General features: G+C 38.0%; 1 protein-coding gene across 3 annotated transcripts in view; it reads right to left on the bottom strand.

Moving 5' to 3' along the window:
• Window positions 1–19,789, bottom strand: part of OSBPL9 (oxysterol binding protein like 9) — a 176,015-nt gene that overhangs the window by 106,062 nt on the left and 50,164 nt on the right. For all 3 annotated transcript variants that reach the window (XM_058552391.1, XM_058552392.1, XM_058552393.1), the window contains exon 3: window positions 13,621–13,699. In XM_058552391.1, the coding sequence (XP_058408374.1) occupies window positions 13,621–13,699 (79 nt within the window). The remainder of the gene's footprint in view (window positions 1–13,620; window positions 13,700–19,789) is intronic.

The raw sequence follows: 19,789 nt of genomic DNA, 5'->3' as shown, positions 1-19,789 counted from the left end.
AGCATTGTATTGGGCAACTGGATATTTCTGATTCAGTCAAAGCAGACAATGCAAGTCACATGTAGATTAATGGGTTCTCTTCAATTCATTCTACAATCACATGCTTCTAAGTGAACTTATTCCCGGTCAAGGAAAATCCTCACCAAATCTATATGTAAATATATCCTAACAATTTTAGCTCCCGCAGAAGATGTTTCCTAACTACTTTAACTCCAGGTTTTAGTAAAGGGGTCACTATTCCTTAATCTTGGATTTCAGAGAAATAGGATTTGAGTTTTCAATCTTTAAGACTTATAATATTGCGGGGAATAGAAAAAAAGTATTAGGAATAGGATGGTTTTAGAGAGCTCACTCAGATATGAATAAGGAAGATGAATTGGCAGAAGAGAGACCAGAAAAAGGGAGAGAAGGAAGTTAAAAAGGAAACTGTGCTGTACTTTACTGAACTGTACTATACTGAAAGTACTTTAACTATACTTTCACACACAGAAACTGTGAAAGTAAGAAGTGATAAAGACCTTGGGGCCGGCCCTGTGGCGCAAGCCGTTAAGTGCACGCGCTCTGCTGCAGCGGCCCAGGGTTCGCTGGTTCGGATCCCGGGTGCGCACCAACACACCACTTGTTAAGCCATGCTGTGGCAGCATCCCATATAAAGTAGACGAAGATGGATACAGATGTTAGCCCAGGGCCAGCCTTCCTCAGCAAAAAAAGGAGGATTGGCATCGGATGTTAGCTCAGGGCTGGTCTTCCTCACAAAAAAAAAAAAAAAAAAAAAGAAGTGATAAAGACCTGGACTATGTCAGTGACTTGAGGAATAAAGAAAAGGTAGAATCCAATGGACATGGTGACTCTCATGTAGAGAGAATGCAGGGAATGCAGATGTAGGGAAAGAGAAGGCTTCAAATTTGGTTATTGGGTAAATGGAAGTGCTTTCTTACAACACAGAGAATATAGAAGGAAAACCAGGTTGAGAGTGGTAGGTTGCAAAATTTTAGGTTTGAAGAGACTCAGATTCAATTAATTCTGAAATTTGATAAAACTGACCTCCTGAAAAATCTTATTATCAAAAGTTTTGCTGAATTTATTAATTAACAGTTCGTACTCAAACATATGTTGCTACAAAATACTCCCTCTACAGGAGAAGCTAAAAAATAGAATACATCTTCAATGTATTCCGGGGAAGGGAAGGGAGGAGGGATAAGAAGGGTAATTTTGAGAAGCTGAAGCCAAGTCTCAGTTCATGAGGAGAAATATAGAATTTCAAAAATACCTCACTGACTACCAAGGTTAAGGGCTATTCAAAAAGGAAGAATGATGTTACAGAATCACCCAAGTTTTGAATTAGGTAATAAAAGGAACGAGAGAAAAAAATTAATACATGTTAGAAAATTCAGGAAGAAAACTAAAGCAAGGCAAATAAAATACATCTATAGGAAAAGAGAATTTGCCACTTAATTCTTTTGACCACTTCCAAAGCAACTAAGGCAAAAACAGATATAGCCTAACAAAGTGACAGAATCATATTAATAAGAAACTATGATTGATTTATGTTACTTTAAATAAAATGCTAGAGTATTCTGACAATAGATGTTATTCTTTACAAACTGAGGGTAGGGAAGCACTTTAGACTTACAAAAATTATGCAATTCTATCTTCAGGGTATAAAGTACAGTAGAGGCACTTCTGTACTATAATCTTACAATATTCCTAGTGAACAACCTTTCTGAAGGCTTCACTCTTTGCCCCCAGTGACTCTCCAAAGAATTCTGCTCAGGGCAGAGAGCTAGCAATAAGCTACTTCCTTCCTTCTCTATATTTACCTATAAGCTGTTAATATGATATCTTTACCTTCCTTTAGGAAAGCATATTTTTCCAGACCAAGACTGCAGTATAAACTCAGACATAACCTTAGTCCATTCCACAAGCTTTAACTCTATCTTGTGAAACAATCTAGATACAGTAAAATGTCATTGATTCAGTCCTCCCTAAAATTTAGGACTTGTATTTATAATAATTCAGTTTCAATGTTATAAGCCAATATGACCTCAATAAAATAGTAAAAAAAAAAAAAAAGAAAGAAAATGCAATGATGAAACATAACTTGAATTTATATGCTGGACCAATGTTACACGTGGAGTACACTGATTACAGCGTCATGATCATGAGAATGAATGTTCATAAACTACAAGTAGAGTTAATGAAGTAGGTTGAAAAGAAAAAGATGACCTTGGCAGAAGTGAACATTTTCTTAGAGAACTTATCAGCTAGTTAGCTATCTAAAAGTAAAAACAAGGGTGAGTGCAGTCCAGGCATTACCAGAAAATGGAGCTTTAACTCAAGGATATTTCACCCGGGGTCAGAGAACTACCTGAAATTGTGCATCCAGGAAGCCTCCTCTAGAATAATGATTTTCAAAATGTGAGATCCTTGAGGATGGTGAGTGCTTTGCTCACTACACTCAGAAACTAGCCTAGTGCCTGGTATACAATAAGCACTCAAATATTTGTTGACAATAAAAATGAATGAATGAATGAAAAGAATGAATGGATGCAATAAATTGAATACCGGTATTTTCTCAAAGTGCCTAGGGGCTGCCTGGGGCAGGGCTCTAAGCCCTCAACCCTCTCTCTTCAACCAGAGCAACTGCACTTTTTTCTGTCTCACCTTTGGGCTTCTAAATAGGGTTGCATTTGTAAAATGCTTTTATTAAAAGTTTGAATACTATGGAAAAAATCTATCAACATCATTCCTTTCCCTGAACAACTATTATAGTTACAAGTGCACACAATTTAATGTTTAATTGTCCCTCAAGCTAGTTTTCAGTCCCCAAAATTTCTTCAAGTATGAGATTACATTTTATGTAAACAGTACTTGACCATTCAACTTTCATAAAACCTGCACGTTCTTGTACACTGACTCCTCAGAGAATAATTTGAATTTTCTTATATCAGGCAACAAATGGACATTTTGTGTCATCACATTGTGCAAAGCCCACCAGGCAACAGTTTAGTTCTTGCAGCATCACCATCTCCACCTGAAGAGCAGTGCTCACACAACTACTTTAATATATTTCGCATTCTATTCTATCATTCTTTTGAATAGTAGAAAAAGAGAAAAATTAAAGTGCCAATAGGAGTGACAATAAACATAAATTTTATAAATATAATATAACTGAGAAATCATTAGGCATTCTTAAAACAGCAAATCTTTACCATCAACAGAACACTCTTTAGACTCTGACCCAGAAGACATTTTTTGTGTATGTGTGTGAGGAAGATCAGCCCTGAGCTAACATCCATGCCAATCCTCCTCTTTTTGCTGAGGAAGACCGGCCCTGAGCTAAGATCTATTGCCAATCTTCCTCCTTTTTTTCCATTTTTCTCCCCAGAGCCCCAGTAGATAGTTGTATGTCGTAGTTGCACATCCTTCTAGTTGCTGTATGTGAGATGCCACCTCAGCAGGGGTGGACAAGCAGTGCGTCAGTGCATGCCCAGGATCCGAACCCGTGGCCCATAAGACTTTGATCCATTGCCTATATGTTCATTTTTGAAGGAAAGGAGTAAAACGTATGAATACATCTTATGAGTAAATGTGTCTCAAAGGCAAGGTGTCATTAAGGACTTTGTAATATGTGGTGAGAACACATCCCCCTTATACCCTGTAGGTCTTTGTTCAAGTCACACAGTCTACTTTCATGCATATTTTCAGGTACACATTCTATATTAGAGTAGAGAAATACTTTTCTTTATATATCTTCATTTACTCTTCACCCTGATACCTACCAAGCAATGTGTTCCAAATTGGGTAAAACAGATTACTTAACAATATATATTAGCAATTTCTTAGATAGTAGGGTTAATACATAAGTCTAAGACTATTCCCTATTCCCTTTCAAAAAGAAGGATATAAGAAAAAGATGAGCAAGCCAACAACAAGAAAGAAACAGAGAAAGGAATGAACAATTCATTAAGCGAGAAATAAACACATTAAAATATATTTTTGAGGGGGGGCATTGGGTTCGCATTCTTTTAAAATTATGATACTAAGGGCTGATGAAGGGTATGACGAAGCAGAGGGCAGTATAAATCGATACAATCTCTCTTGAAAGCAATTGGGGAGAACTGTTTCAAGAATATTAAAAATATTTATGTCTTTTGTTTTGACAAATTCTTTTATGAATCTATGTAACCTAAGGTAAACAGAGATTTGGTTCAAGATTTATGTACAAGGATGTTCAACAAAGCATTATTTAAAATAGAGAATAACTTGTACAACGAAGATGAATGGTTAAATATGATTATTCATAAAATGGAATAATACGTAGCTATTAAAAATTATGTTTTCCTACAACATTTAGTGCCATGGGAAAATTTTCATGATATAATATTTAAAATTGAAAATCTGGAAACTTTATTTACACAGAATGACTCAATTTTGTAAAATACACACACACACACACACACACACCTGAAAGATCAGCAGGAAATAATCTACAAACATGTTACTGATAATTATCTTCAAGTGGTAGGATTATAGGTCATTATTAGTATCATCTTTATACTACTCTATATTTTCCCAAATTTCTACAGTGGGCAGGTAATAATTTTACTACTTATAAATTATGGAAAAGGGAATGGTGGGATAAAAATATACATTACTAACAAAAAATAAAACTAAATATCCACTCTAATCCAAGCTACTAAGTCAAACAGTTCACAACTGGTTAAACTTGGGAAAATTATAATTTCAAATATTCAGGGAGGCTCTTGAACAGAAAGCAAATCAAGAAGAAGGAAGGTACACTATTCAGATCCAATCCTCCTGCAATGACACAACAAACTCCCAATATATGAATTTGGCGGCATTTCCCCATTTAACATCTATTGAAATTACAACATCTAATTAGAGAATTACTTATAGCTGATTTACTTCCCTTACAGGAAGTCTGTAAAGGGTTATTTTGAGGAGGTGTTACCACGTAAAAATCAAAAATATAAAACCGCAGAGAAAAAAATTTTTTAAAGTCAATAATCAACAGAAGATAACGGAATCTGTTTACTAACGATAATGCTGAGATGGTTATTTTTAAAGCAGAAGCCACTTAAGCCTGCAACCAAGAGTTAGTCTAATGATGTACTATCTATTCTAAATGATTAATGATGCGGATGTGCTATGCTGTACTGATTGATGTTAATGCAGTAGGGGTGATGTTGCCCTAATATACTTGATCAGTATAACGTTTCTGAATTAAACACTTTCCTTCACCACTGGGCTGATCTGTAGTAATTCTGCATTTTAATAAATGAGCAAACTCTAATGGACTGAGTTGAAAAGGTCAGCTATCAGCCCAACCACAGATGACTTCCACTAAGACTTCCACAGTTCCTGAAGGCTCTTCTAATTTAAATATTTTTTAATGTTTAAAAATGTTGTATTTTGTCTTATGCAACTTACACTGCTTTAAAAGTATATTCAAATAAATTTGCAAACAAATTTCATACTTGAAATCGTTTTGGAAAACATACTGCTTTAAGGATGTCCAATAAAGTCCTTTGAAAGTGAAAGATTATTTTATGAAGAACTAATAACATACATATCCCTAATTTTCATCTTTAAAAAATTTAGATTTTCACACACCAGATTTGCTTAAGGCAAGATACCCGTTCCATGTAGATTAGGACACAGTAAGAGACAAACTAAGATCAAGGCCAGGTTACTTGATTCCCTGTGTCTCACTTCTCTCATATATCAATTAAGGATAATTCCATCTAATGTATAAGGTTGTTATGAGAGCAAATTGATATAACATGTGAAACCACTGGATCCAGACCAATGGTTCTCAAACTTTAGAGTGCATCAGAATCACTAGAGAGAGCCCAATCCCAGAGTTTCTGATTCAGCAAGTCTGGGGCCAGGCCAGAGATTCTGTGTAGAATTCTAACAAGTTCCCAAGTGATGCTGATCCTCCTGGGCTGGGACCACACTTCAAGAGCTACTGATCTAGACAGACCTGGGCACTAAACCACTAATTCACTTAGCTTCTCTGAAACTCAGTTTCTCTACCTCTAAAACCAGAAATAAAACTACCTCACTGTTGTGGAGTTTAGGAATTATGAAAGTAATGTACAGTGCCTGCTGAACACAGTGCCTGATTCATGACAGACAGCAGTAGTAATGGTAGTTGTCGTTAATCGCCACTACTGCTAGTATTTCTACTAAATAACGGAACATGTAGAAAATTAGCATCGCAAAATTTAATTGCATTAAACTGTGCTGTAAAGTTCCTTATATTTTACATTAATTCCTTTTCTGATAAAATTATAAAAGTTAATTATAAACTAGGTGACAAATCTCTACAATAATTTTTTGTAGTAGTTAAGAGAATGGCTCTAGAGCACAACTGTTTGTGTTCCAATTCCAGTTCTGCCTTATATTACCTATGCGTCCATGGCCCCCAGTTTCCTTATTTATAAAATAAAAACAATAATAGTACTTATTTCATGAGGTTGTGAGAACTGAATGAGTTAACATAAGTAAAACTCTGACTAGTGCCTAGCATAAAATAGACATTTAATAAATGTAGCTATCATTATCACTATTATCCCAATACACTATCAGTAACATTATAAGTTATTATACATATTAAAGCATTAAATAGATTCAATTTTAGTTGAAGGTAAAATTCAAACAGGGTATTTTTTAAATTATTAGTTTGAATTATAGACTATCTCATCTTATATTAGGTTGAGCCATATGAACTGCTGATATGCAACTACTTGTAACCTACAAAAACAGCACTTTCATATGGTTGAAGCTGTTAGCTTTCGCCCCAACCTCTCTGATCATTCCTTTGAGCCTCTTGACGGTTCCACCCTAGTGTGCTCCAAGGTTTGGTCCTCAGCTCTCTTCTCACTCAGATCACCCAGAAGCTTCATATCCAATACTATCATGGTTTTAACCAGAGACTGAAAATCCAGAGGTTTATCTAGCCCATAGATGCATTTTGTTGGCCTACATAATTTTTTTTTTAATCTGGAAATTTAACACACACATAGTCAAACTCCGCCTCCCCACCACCAAAAATCTGGATGTCTGGCTTCTCTTAAAAAACTGGAGAATCTGGCAACACTGGACAAACAATACCAAAAGCCTACAACTGTTTGGAACTATATAGCTGCTACCCCTTCAAACAGGGCATGAGCTCTCCAAACTGCTAGTCTTCACTCAGCTTTACTCTTCACTCATTTACGTATCTGCTAGCCCTTAGACATTCAAATTTTCAACTTCTAGTTCTACCTACCAGCAATATGCTGATAACCACAAATCTCCACCTTCAGCCCAGACTCAGATCCAATTGCCATCACCATTGATATCTGTACGTCCCACAGACACCTCCAACATAAGAGGACTCCCACCACCTCTGTTCTCCTGGATTCTCTACTTCAGATGTTGACAACATCCAAATAAGCCAAACCAAGAATGTCACCCTTACTACTCTCATTCTGTCACTTCCCATTTCCAAGCAGTCACCAGTTCCTATAGATTTACTTCCTGAAAATCTCAAGTCTATTTTCTCTTCTCCTTCTCCATTACCACTGCTTTAACCCATTCAGGGTCTTATCAATAACCACAGTTGTTAATCTAAAGCCCCTGTCTTACTCTATCTCCTCTCTGCTTAAAACTCTGCTTCACTGGCTCCTCACTGACGTCAGGATAAAAATATGACCTTTTTATATTAGACGTAGCCCTCTGCCTATCTCTACAGCCTCATCTCCTCCCCACTGTTCTAACAGTGGCAAATATTCGTAATTCTCTGAACACACTCAGTAGCATTATATTTCCATACCTTTGTACATGCTACAACATCCCTCAGCCTGGTAAACTTCTGTTCAATCTTTAGAACTCCATCAGATAGAGGAGGTAAGGAGGGAGAGGAGGAAGACAGAGTCTGGTGACAAGGAACTTTCAATTTTTACATTATATAATTCTGAGCTTGAAATTTTTAGAACTAGTAAAATTATTTTTGATTATTATAAAAAGAATTACTTGGGGCTGGGCTGGTGGCACAAGCAGTTAAGTGTGCGCGTTGCGCTGCGGCGGCCCAGGGTTTGCCGGTTCCGATCCAGGGCACGCACCAACGCACCGCTTAGCAAGCCATGCTGTGGCGGCATCCCATATAAAGTGGAGGAAGATGGGCATGGATGTTAGCTCAGGGTCAGTCTTCCTCAGCAAAAAAAAGAGGAAGATTAGCGGATGTTAGCTCAGGGCCAGTCTTCCTCAGCAAAAAAAAGAGGAGGATTGGCAGATGTTAGCTCAGGGCCAATCTTCCTCACACACAAAAAAAAGAATTACTTAGTAACAAGAAAAACTCTGCTCTTCTGTGAAGCACTGAGTAATTGCCTCTTTTGCCTCTCCATTATTTCAGGGCCCTATACATATTCTATTACTACAGCATATTTCACATTACATTATAATTACTTCTTTACAAGCACCTTGACATCACAGCCCATGTCTTATTTACCAGTATACCCTCAGTTCTGAGCACAGGGAGTTACACATACTATACACACAATAAATGCTTGAACCCAACAGCCAATCTAACACCAAAACTGCTTTCCACCCAATGTCTAGTCAAGAATCTATCTATATGCAAACAACTTTGGTAGACTGATAGGAAAAGGGATGATTTTTTGCCCTTGTTCAAAAGATAAGAGCTTATATACAATAGTCATTCAGTTTTCTTTTTAATCTCTAAAAAAGGACAGAATGAAGTTGTAGTTTTCAAACCTTTTTAAAGCTCTAACATGCTAAATTGTAATTTTAATTGCCTAAAGAAAAAAAAAACTATAGTTTTCTTTTTTAAAACTAAAGTTAATTTAAACTGAGAATTTTATGGCATCTCTTTAAAATTGGAGATATTCTGAAATAAAGTTATCATAAATGGGAATCATTGTAATGACAAATTATCTATTGCTTCAGGGAAGTTTGTTCTCTTCCTGGCACCAACCCTCTTTATTATAAACAAACAATGTTCAGGATACAAGACATGTATGACAGCTGGAGATTGAAACCACAGTGGAAATGAAGGTGAGGGTAACAACCTACCTACATATATTTCCATACACTTGACCTTCTTTCTTGTTACTATGATGAAGTGTCCATGCTCCTAGCCAAAGGCAGTCTCCACCTGTGTGTATTAGGTACCATCCTCTCTTGCCTTCTCAAAGGACACTGATCCAACAATTCTCCCATTTCTCTCTTGCATTATTAATTTTTCCTTCTTTACTGAATCATCGCCAACAGCATAAAAACATACTATTATTTCTCTTATCTAAAAAAAACTCCCTTGTTCTCATTCTCCTCTCCAACTACTGCTGTATTTCTCACCTTCCATTTACAGCAAAACTTGAACACACTGTCTATACTCCTATCTTAAAATTGCTCTTTTCAAGCTTACCAGTAGACTCCTAATTGTTAAATCCTGTGATCATTTCTCAGCCCTCAACTTAATTGATCTATCAGGAGCATTTGACACAGTTGCTGATGCTGTCGCGTCTGAGAAACACTTTCTCTCTTAGCTTCTAGGGTACCACATTCACCTCCTTTTTGGTTGCTTCTTTCCAACGTCTTTTGCCACTTCTGCCTCATCTCTGCGCCTCTAAATAAATGTTGGAGTGCTTCACGACTCATTACTTGGACCTCTTTTCTTTTGTCTCTACACTTACTCCCAAATTCTTGTGGTTTTAAATACCATCTATATGCCAATGACTCCTAAATTTATTTCTCCAGCCTCAACTTTCCTCCTGAACTCCACACTTCAACTGCCTACTTGACATCTCCGTTTGGATGTTTGATAGGCATCCAGAACTTGTTTATAAGCATGCCCAAGGCTAAGCTCCTGATGCCCACACCACCCCCCGCCCCCCTACACACACAAACTAGTTCCTCCTGCAATCTTCCCCACCTCAGTTAAAGGCAACTCCATTCTTATAGCTCAAGTCAAAAATCTTGGTGTCAATCACATGCTATAGTCCAACCTTCAAAATAAATATAATATATCACAGACTACCACTTAGCAATATAAAAGGAACAAACTACCAACACATGCAACAACATGGACGAACATTAAAAACATTATGCTGAGCTAAAATAAAGCCAGACGAAAGAGAACACATACTATACGATTCCATTTATGTGAAGCTCTCCAAAGGAAAAATCTAATCTACAGCGATAGAAAGTAGATCAGCTGTTGCCTGGGGGCAGGGGCTGGGAGTGAGGACTGACTGAAAGAAGAATAAAAGAATCTTTCGGGTGATAGAAACGTTCTATATCTTGATTGTGGTAGCAGTTATATGAATAGATAAATTGGTCAATACTCACTGAACATTATAATGTGTACATTTTATTGTATGTTAATTACACTTCAATAAAGTTGATTGAACACACATACACAATTTGACCACTTCTCACTACCTCCCTAGCCCTACTGCTACCATGTGGGAGCCACCATCATCTCTCTTCTGGATTACCACAGCCTCCTAACTAGTTCCCTGCTTCTGTCCCTGCCTCCTGCATTTTATTCTTAACACAGTGGCCAGAGTGATACTGTTAAAAAAATCACATCATTTCCAATAAATACTTAAGGAGCCAAAAAAAAAAAAAAAAAAAAAAAAAAAAAAAAAAATCACATCATGTCACTCCTCTGCTCAAAACCCTCTACTGGCTTCTCATCTCAGTAAAATTCAATGTCCTTACTGTGGCACATAAGACTTCACATGACTGGGCTCCCTGTTACCTCTCACATCTCATCCCCTACTACCCTTCCCCATGGTTACCTGCACTCCAACCAGAGGTGGCCTCCTTGCTGTTCTTCAAATATGGCAGGTACACTCTTTTGCACTTACTGTTCCCTCTGCCTGGAATGATGTACTCCCCACCACCACCCCCAACAAAGCCATATAGCTTGTTCCCTCACTTCTTTCAGGTCTTTCACCTAAAGGCACGATCCCAATGAGTCTTTCCCTGGCGACTCTAAAGTTTCAGCACTCCACCAACACACACATATACAACCTCGCTTCTATTTCATTTTCTCCTTTCCTGCTTTATTTTTTTCTCCCCAGAACTTAGCACTCTCTTATTTACTTAATATTTTACTAATTTATATTATTCATTGGCTTTCTCCTCTACCAGAATAAATGGCCCAAGAGGGCAAGGAATTTTATCTGTTTTGTTCACTACTGTATCCCCAGAACTTAAAATACTGTCTAAAATAGACATTGAATAAATGAACGTATCTGAACAAATTCTAGCTTTCCCTAGAATAGCTGACAGTGGTAGAATTTGTTTTATAGATACATCAATTGATACTTCATTTGCTTTCACAAAATTCTGGTATATTAAATAAAAACTTCAACACATTTAAACATATGCTAATATACATCAGCCAAACTTACTTCCAAATTCTAATCAAGAATAAAATATCTGGGGACAGTCTGGTGGTGCAAGTGGTTAAGTGCGCACACTCTGCTGTGGCGGCCCGGGGGTCGCCGGTTCAGATCCCAGGAGCACACTGGCACATTGCTTGGCAAGCCATGCTGTAGTGGCATCCCATATAAAGTGGAGGAAGATGGGCACGGATGTTAGCCCAGGGCCAGTCTTCCTCAGCAAAAAAAAAAAGAGGAGGATTGGCAGGTGTTAGCACAGGGCTGATCTCCTCACAAAAAAAAAAAAAAAGAATAAAATATCTATCAGACACTGATAATTTTTTATCAAATTTTCAGAGACTTTCTTATGAACAGGGACCTATGAATGTCAAACAACTTTCATTATTGACAAGAATAGACTCTTACCGAGTTCTTTACAAACGCCAAACAATCTCATGTTGCCTGAGACTTCCATAACTATTACAGTAGAAAATAAACTAACCAATCTGACAGTCTCAGAACTAAGAATTCATTTTAAAAATACATATAACTCTTATTTATCCTTGTTATTTAAATAATTCATTAAAGGAATTATTTTAAAGCAAGCCACATAAATATGGGATTGATAAAGGAGAGATCAGTTTAATATTAACAATTAAATAAGTAAATTAGAAGGTAGAGGTGCCTTTGCTCTAGAGGTCTGAGTCTCCTTTCCCTTAAACAGGCAAACAATACAGCTTCTAGAAGTCCAAAGAAGGTGTCTCCTTAGTAACTGCAGAGGGGAGAATTTTATACTGCAGCCTTCACCTGCATCCACCAGCTATTACTTGAAATGCATTAAAGAATTCAACTTCACTCAAGTAAAGAGTTCCAGCATGTGGGTATTATCTGCTTCAGTTTATAAGCAGCATTATATACTTAACCTAAAAATAAAGGCCTTGGGCTTTCATAACAAGATTTAAAATGTTCTATGAAGAAAATTTCAGGAGAGATTCACTAGTTAAGCAGCTGTGAATAAAGAATATGATCAAATACAGTAACTATTTTAAAGATACTTTTTCCTAAAAGCATTAGAGATATCACTATTGAGTACACTGGTTTGTCTTTATTGTATATAAGCTACATCTTCATTTCTATGTGCCAATTTCTTACCCAAGACAATGAAGAAAAATAACTGCAATACACTATCCCAGCACAGAAGGACAAGCGCTATCTGAACATCCCGTATAACACATCTGGTCACGGTTAGACTCCCTAACTAAAACATTTTTAAGCTATAAATTTATTTAATATTTATTCATCTTGGTATACCTAGCATCTTTCACAGTGCACTGTCACTCATAGTTCAGAGAAAGTGCTATCATCTCCAAATCTTCTCATTTCTAAGTTTCTTGGACTGCTTTAAACATAAAATAGAGGTTACTCTGGATAGGCAAAATAACAAAAACGTTAGTAACAAAGCTAATGGACACTCCTAGGAGATGAGTGGTACATTAGGACAGGATCATTAAAATCAACCTTTATTTGCTGGTTTAGAGTTTTCAAAGCAAGATGAAATGAGAACAATCAGACAGTGCCTTACCCTTTCTATTGGTGAACCACAGCATGCAATGCCGAAACACAGCAGTGGCAGATGGCATTGGTATTATTAACTATAAAAAGGATAATAGCAGAGAAATGACAGCTGGCAGACAAGACACAGAAATGCAGATGAAATGAATGCAAACTTGTAGTTCTTGAAGCAAAGAAAAACCTTTAAGCCAAAGGTTGCCACTAGCTTCAATTTAATTTACATTTTGATTTTTACATGGACAAACACTGCAACCTTCACAATCAGTCTTTAGACTCTTCATGCAGAAGCAGAACCATACTCCTTGATAAAGAAGATCAGCAACCTTCTGTAAACACAAGCCAGCAGCAGCAGCAGCCCATTACTCTCTCCCTTCACTGATTTTTATTCTTTAAATTTTTAATCTCCAATTGCAGCCAGATCCACAGTCGTTTCAAATAGATCTGTATCCACTGCAGATACAAATCCCTGCCTAACCTGCAGTACCACTTCATCCAGAACGTTCCTGTGCACTCGTTCATGCAGGATCAGTTGCAAAACCATTCAAGTCATCCAGCAAACAACCCAAAAGAGAAGGAAAGCAGCAGTTGGGACTATGAAGAGAAAGAATCTCTTCTTTCAGCTCACCCTGGAAATGGAAGGTTTTCTGATCAACAGTTATTGTGAAGGTGCTGTCGTCCTCATCGTCTATACCAATCACAGCTCCCTGTGAAACAAAGAGCAAAATCCCAATAAGGCAAACAATGACATCAGCAATATTCACTACTGCTACAGCCCCGGAATACTCAATGCACCGATGACACTAGAAGCAGGCTAGACACAAAAAAGGGGAATCTGAGACTCTAGTTTTGCTTAAAGAGGAAGAACTAAGGGAGAGGGGATAACAGGGCACTGTAGTACCTGGCATGGGTACTTTCTATCCTAGCACAAGGGGCATGGATGTAATGTGAGGGGAAAGGGAAAACCATCGAAGCTGAGTCTAGATTCTGTGTTTAAAAGCCAGCCACTGAGCCTTTCTGAGGTTTAGACTGCTCTCTAACATGGGAGTCAGAAACCTCCACCTCACCAGGTTGTTGTGAGGCTCAAAGAAAGCAGGTGCTCTTCATCAGGCTGCTTCTGTGGTTATGCTTGTTAGTGGGAAAATGCCAGGTGACACGTGCTTCAAAACACTGTCCCAATCACTTCTTCCAGATGTTCCCATAACCACCGGTACATGGCTCTGCTACTGCACTTTCCACATTATACTGTTAACCTATTTACATGTCTGCCTCCTCCTACTAAACCGCTATGAGATCTTGGAAGTCAAGAACTATTTTATTTATTTGGATACATGGCACTCAAGTACACCCTCAGTATATGTTTTCTAAATAAAAGCATGAACAACTCTGCAAAAGGGGGCAGGGGAGGGCTGCATTTATAACTTGTTTGTTTCAGGAGAGTGGGTTTTAAACCTTTATTTTTCTGTATTCCACTACACGCAGCCTATTAAGAAAGCAGGAATTAAGGGAAGAGACAGGAAGCTATGCAAAATAGAGAGTCTACTGGTCAGCGTCCTTAAGAAATAAGTGTCGTAAGTATTCCAGAGAGAAAAGCTAGAGAACATGGGATAGGTTAAATGCCCCAGGTTGGTGACAAAAGAAGCACCGTGCCACAGACAAAACCAGAGACCTTGAAAATGGGGGCTGAAAAGACTCAAGGGGCCAAAATAGCTAATCCCGTGAAAAAAGGCTACCTAGGGGGACTAGTCCTATCCTAAGAGAAATAGGTAATAGAGCCAAACATTTATTTATTTCTTCCCAGAGGCTGGCTTCCCAGTTGGCTGGCCCAACTCTATCCAAATTCCACCTACTTGAATTATCTTAGTTATTCCTCAGTGTCAGACTGGGTAGTGATTTTCATTCCATTTTCAGATAAGGAAAGTGTCTCCAGAGAGTATTATGACTTACCCAAAGTCACACAAAGAGTTAATAGCAAAGCCAGAACCGTTGGCATGGTACCTACCTATTCCATGATAGCAAATATAGACATACCTCAATGGGTAAGCAGGTGTGGGAGCAGCTCATTCTAGTTAACCTAATTTTGTGGTTAACCGAGTTAACCTAACTTATGATGTATCAAATATTTGCTAAGTCATAACTAAATACAAAAATATGCGCTAGATACAGTTCTGGAATACATAACAATAGTCCCTGCCCTCAGGCACTATTATATTCCAGTATATTCTGTTATATTCCAGTGGAGATAAAACATGCAAAGAGGTGAGTATAATACAAGGCAAAGAGTGATCTCTGCATGGATGAACTTTGAAAACATCATGCTAAATGAAAGAAACTAGTCACAAAGACCCACATGTTGTATGATTTCATTTATATGAAAGGTCCAAAATAGGCAAATTCATAGAGACTGAGAGTGGATTAGTCGTTGCCTAGGGCTGGAGGGGTTGGGGTAAAATGGGGAGTGACTGCTAATGGGTATGGGTTTCTTTATGGAGTGTTGAAAACATTCTAAAATTGATTGTGGTGATGGTTGCACAACTCTGTGAATATATTAAAAACATTGAATTGTATACTTTAAATGGGTGAATTGTATGGTAGGTGACTTATATCTCAGCAAAGCTGTTATAACTCACCCCAATCCCAAATGTCTGTTCTCTCTTTTGGGTCCTTTAACATAAATTCACCAGTTATCTAGTAAACTTAGATAGAAACTTCTAGGTTCTATACATATTCTCCTTCATTCCATCACCCAAAGTTGTGCTCATTCCACCTCTGAACTATAACCTCAAATTTGCCAACTCTTCTCCATCCTATGAATTGCCTAATTCAGGCTCTTATTTCTTGCGTGATAAGGCAATCTGTCTGCCTTCAGCCTGTCCACCTTTCAGTCCACAGTCCTTGCTATTGCCAGAGTAATATTTCCAAAGCACAGACTCTTACAGGAGACCCAGACGTTTAAAACCTTCCTTGGCTATCCACGAACTATTAGATAAAGTCAACATTTCTTCATAATACCATTCAAGACTGTTAAAAATCTGGCCCACGGCGTCCCATATAAAAAGTGGAGGAAGATGGGCACCGATGTTAGCCCAGGGCCGTCTTCCTCAGCAAAAAAAGAGGAGAATTGGCGGATGTTAGCTCAGGGCTGATCTCCTCACAAAAAAAAAAAAAAAAAAAATCTGGCCCAACCAACCCTTTCACTGTCATCACCCAGCCCTTCCTCCTCACCTCACAGAGACCCAGTATGTACCTAGCCTCAACACTTCTTCCACACACCAAAAAAAAAAACACCAAGCAATTTCACTTTTTTATGTCTTTCCTCAAATTCAATTCCCCACCATTTGTTAAACAAAAGCAAAACCCCACATCTCCCTCTAGCTACCACCTCTTCTCTCACTGCTTTTACAGAGGAGCTTTTTGAAAATTGGCCATGCCTTAACCTTTCATCCACTCCTGCAATCTAGCTTCCTTCCCTACCACTGCACCAAACTGCACTCTCACAGGTCTCCCATGACCACTTTACTACTCTCTAGTTTTGTCATACGGCACCACTCTGAAGCACTGTTGCTGCTGCTGACCACTTCTTTCTTGAAACTCTAAGTGTGCTTCAGAAACATTTCTACCTAAGTACGTTTGACAACCTATATGGGAGAAAGCACTCCTTTCTTGTCCATTACATTTTCCTCCTCCTCTATCTAAAGGCTTCTTTGAAGACTTTGGAACCTAAGTAACAATCTCCCACTCCAATTGGGTCTTGCCATTACCTGGAGTATTCTTCACTTCAATATGCAGATGTACAATTCATCTGACAGCCTGGCCTCTCAGTTTCTTGATTTGTTCAACTCAAATAACTTCACTGCCATTCTCCTTCAGTCACTCACTCCCTGTGGCAATACCTAAACCTGCACTATCCAATATGATAGCCATTAGCCACATGTGGGTAATTAAATTTTAATTATAATTCATTAAAATTAAGTAAAATTAAAAAATAAGTTCCTCAGTCAGACTAGTCATATTTCAGATGCTCAACAGCCATGTGTGGCCAGCAGCTATGAACGAGGAAGTACAGATAGAGACCATTTTTATCACTTCAGAAAGTTCTACTAGACAGAATTGCCGAAGATAGAGAACCAAACCACAGTATGTTAATACTGCCGGGTAGTGAATATTTTCAATGAGCCAGGCACTACGATAAGCATTTTACATATACTGTATCATTTGAAAACAACTTTATATTGAAAGGTAACATATAAACAGTAATAACTGTACAAGCTCAATGAAGAGAAGCTCCCCCTTATAAACCTTTCCTAATCATTGGCCCTGCCCTCCATCCCCAAAGTAAACACCATCCTTGGTTCTAACATCACAAATTAGTTTTGTCTGTCTTTGAACTTTATACAAATGGACTCATACCATATATTTTCTTTTGTGTGGCTTCTTACACCCAAGTTAATGTTTATGAAATTCATCCAGGTCGTTGCATGTACCAGTAGTTTGTTCATTTTTATTGCTATATATAGTATTTTTCTGTACAGATATCCACAATTTATTTATCAATTCCACTGCAGATGTACATTTATGTATTTATGTTGTTTTCAGTTTTAGGTTATTAGAATAATGCTATTATGACATTCTTTTGTGTGTGTGTGTGTGTGTGGGTGTGGGTGTGTGTGTGAGGAAGATCAGCCCTGAGCTAACATCCATGCTAATCCTCCTCTTTTTTTTGCTGAGGAAGACCAGCTCTGAGCTAACATCTATTGCCAATCCTCCTCCTCTTTTTCCCCAAAGCCCCAGTAGATAGTCGTATGTCATAGTTGCACATCCTTCTACTTGCTGTATGTGGTACGCGGCCTCAGCATGGCCGGAGAAGCGGTGCGTCGGTGTGCGCCCAGGATCCGAACCTGGGCCGCCAGTAGCGGAGCGCGCGCACTTAACCGCTAAGCCATGGGGCCGGCCCAGCTAGGACATTCTTATTCATATCTTTTGTTATACCTACGCTTGTACTTCTATTAGATACAAATCTAGGAGTGAATTTTCTAGGTCATAGGGTATGTATATGCCAAATTTAATAGACACTGTCAAACAGTTCTCAAAAGTGGCTGTGCCAATTACACTCCAATCAGTGGTGTATAAAAGTTTCAACTGCTCCACACCTTCACTAACATTTTTTTACTTCGGTCATTCTGGTAAGTAAGTAGTGGTATCTTAGAGTGGTTTTAATTTCCATTTCCCTGATAACTAATGAAGTGAAGTATCTTTTCATGTTTGTTGGCCATCTGAATATCCTCTTGTGAAATAGTTCAAGTTTCTGGCCCATTGACAAGACTGAACTATCATTTTCTAATTATTTGTAGGAACTTTTTATATATCCTAGATTGAAGCCCTCATTGGTTATGAATTAGGCAAATAACTTCTCCCATCCTGTTGCCTGCCTTTGCATTCTCATAATGTTGTCTTTTCATGAAGAGTTCTTAACTTGAATGTAGTATAATGTCTTTTACACTTGATTGTGCTTTCTGGGTCTTCTTTAAGAAGTCTTTCCCAATCCCAAGGCCATGAAAATATTCTCCTATATTATCTTCTAGAAACCTTTACATTCGGATATCAGCTGGAGTAAGTCCTCCAACTTTTTTTCTTGGCCTTTATAAATTATAAATCAATATCACCATAGTCAAAGCCAATTTTCTCGAGAGTGGCAGGTGAGAGCAAGTCACATATTTCCTAGGGTCTGTTTGTTGGCTGAGAAGGCAGGAATCATAAGTGGGTATTCTTGGCCCTTTTTCAATTTTAGAGTCAGCTGAACAAGTTATACACACACACACATCAGCTAGGATTCTGACTGGACTGACTGGGAGCAAACTGGGATTGCCATTTATTTAGGTCTTTTTTAATTTCAATAGTGTTTATAGTTTTCTAAATAGAAGTCTTGCTCATCTTTTATTAATATTTCTTCCTAAGTAGTTAATGTTTTGGATGCTATGATAAATGTTCTCTATTTTTAAAAATTCATTTTCTATTTGCAAAACATATATCTGACAAGGGGTTAATCTCCATAATATATAGAGAACTCACACAACTGAACAACAAAAAACAAACAACCCGATCAAAAAATGGGCAGAGGAAATGAACAGACACTTCTCCAAAGAAGATATAGAGATGGCCAATAGGCACATGAAAAGATGTTCAACATCACTAATCATCAGGGAAAATGCAAATCAAAACAACACTAAGATATCACCTCACGCCCGTTAGAATGGCTATAATCACCAAGACAAAAAACAACAAATGTTGGAGAGGATGTGGAGAAACAGGAACCCTCATACACAGCTGGTAGGAATGCAAACTTGTGCAGCCTCTATGGAAAACGGTATGGAGATTCCTCAAAGAATTAAAAATAGAAATACCCTATGACCCAGCCATCCCACCACTGGGAATCTATCCAACGAACCTGAAATCAACAATCCAAAGAGGCTTACGCACCCCTATGTTCATTGCAGCATTATTCACTATAGCCAAGAAGTGGAAGCAACCTAAATGTCCCTTGACTGATGACTGGATCAAGAAGATGTGGTATATATATACAAGGGAATACTACTCAGCCATAAAAAAAGACAAAATCGTCCCATTTGCAACAACATGGATGGGCCTGGAGGGTATTATGTTAACCGAAATAAGCCAGAAAGAGAAAGACAAACACTGTATGATCTCACGCATATGTGGAATATAAACCAAGACATGGACAGAGAAAACTGTACTGTGGTTACCAGGGGCAATGGGGGTAGAGGGTGGGCACAAGGGGT

Source organism: Diceros bicornis, chromosome 13, assembly GCF_020826845.1.
Source record: "Diceros bicornis minor isolate mBicDic1 chromosome 13, mDicBic1.mat.cur, whole genome shotgun sequence".
Classification (NCBI taxonomy): Eukaryota; Metazoa; Chordata; class Mammalia; order Perissodactyla; family Rhinocerotidae; genus Diceros; species Diceros bicornis.
The sequence above is the reverse complement of the archived record's forward strand: the minus strand, read 5'-3'. Positions and strand labels throughout refer to the sequence as shown.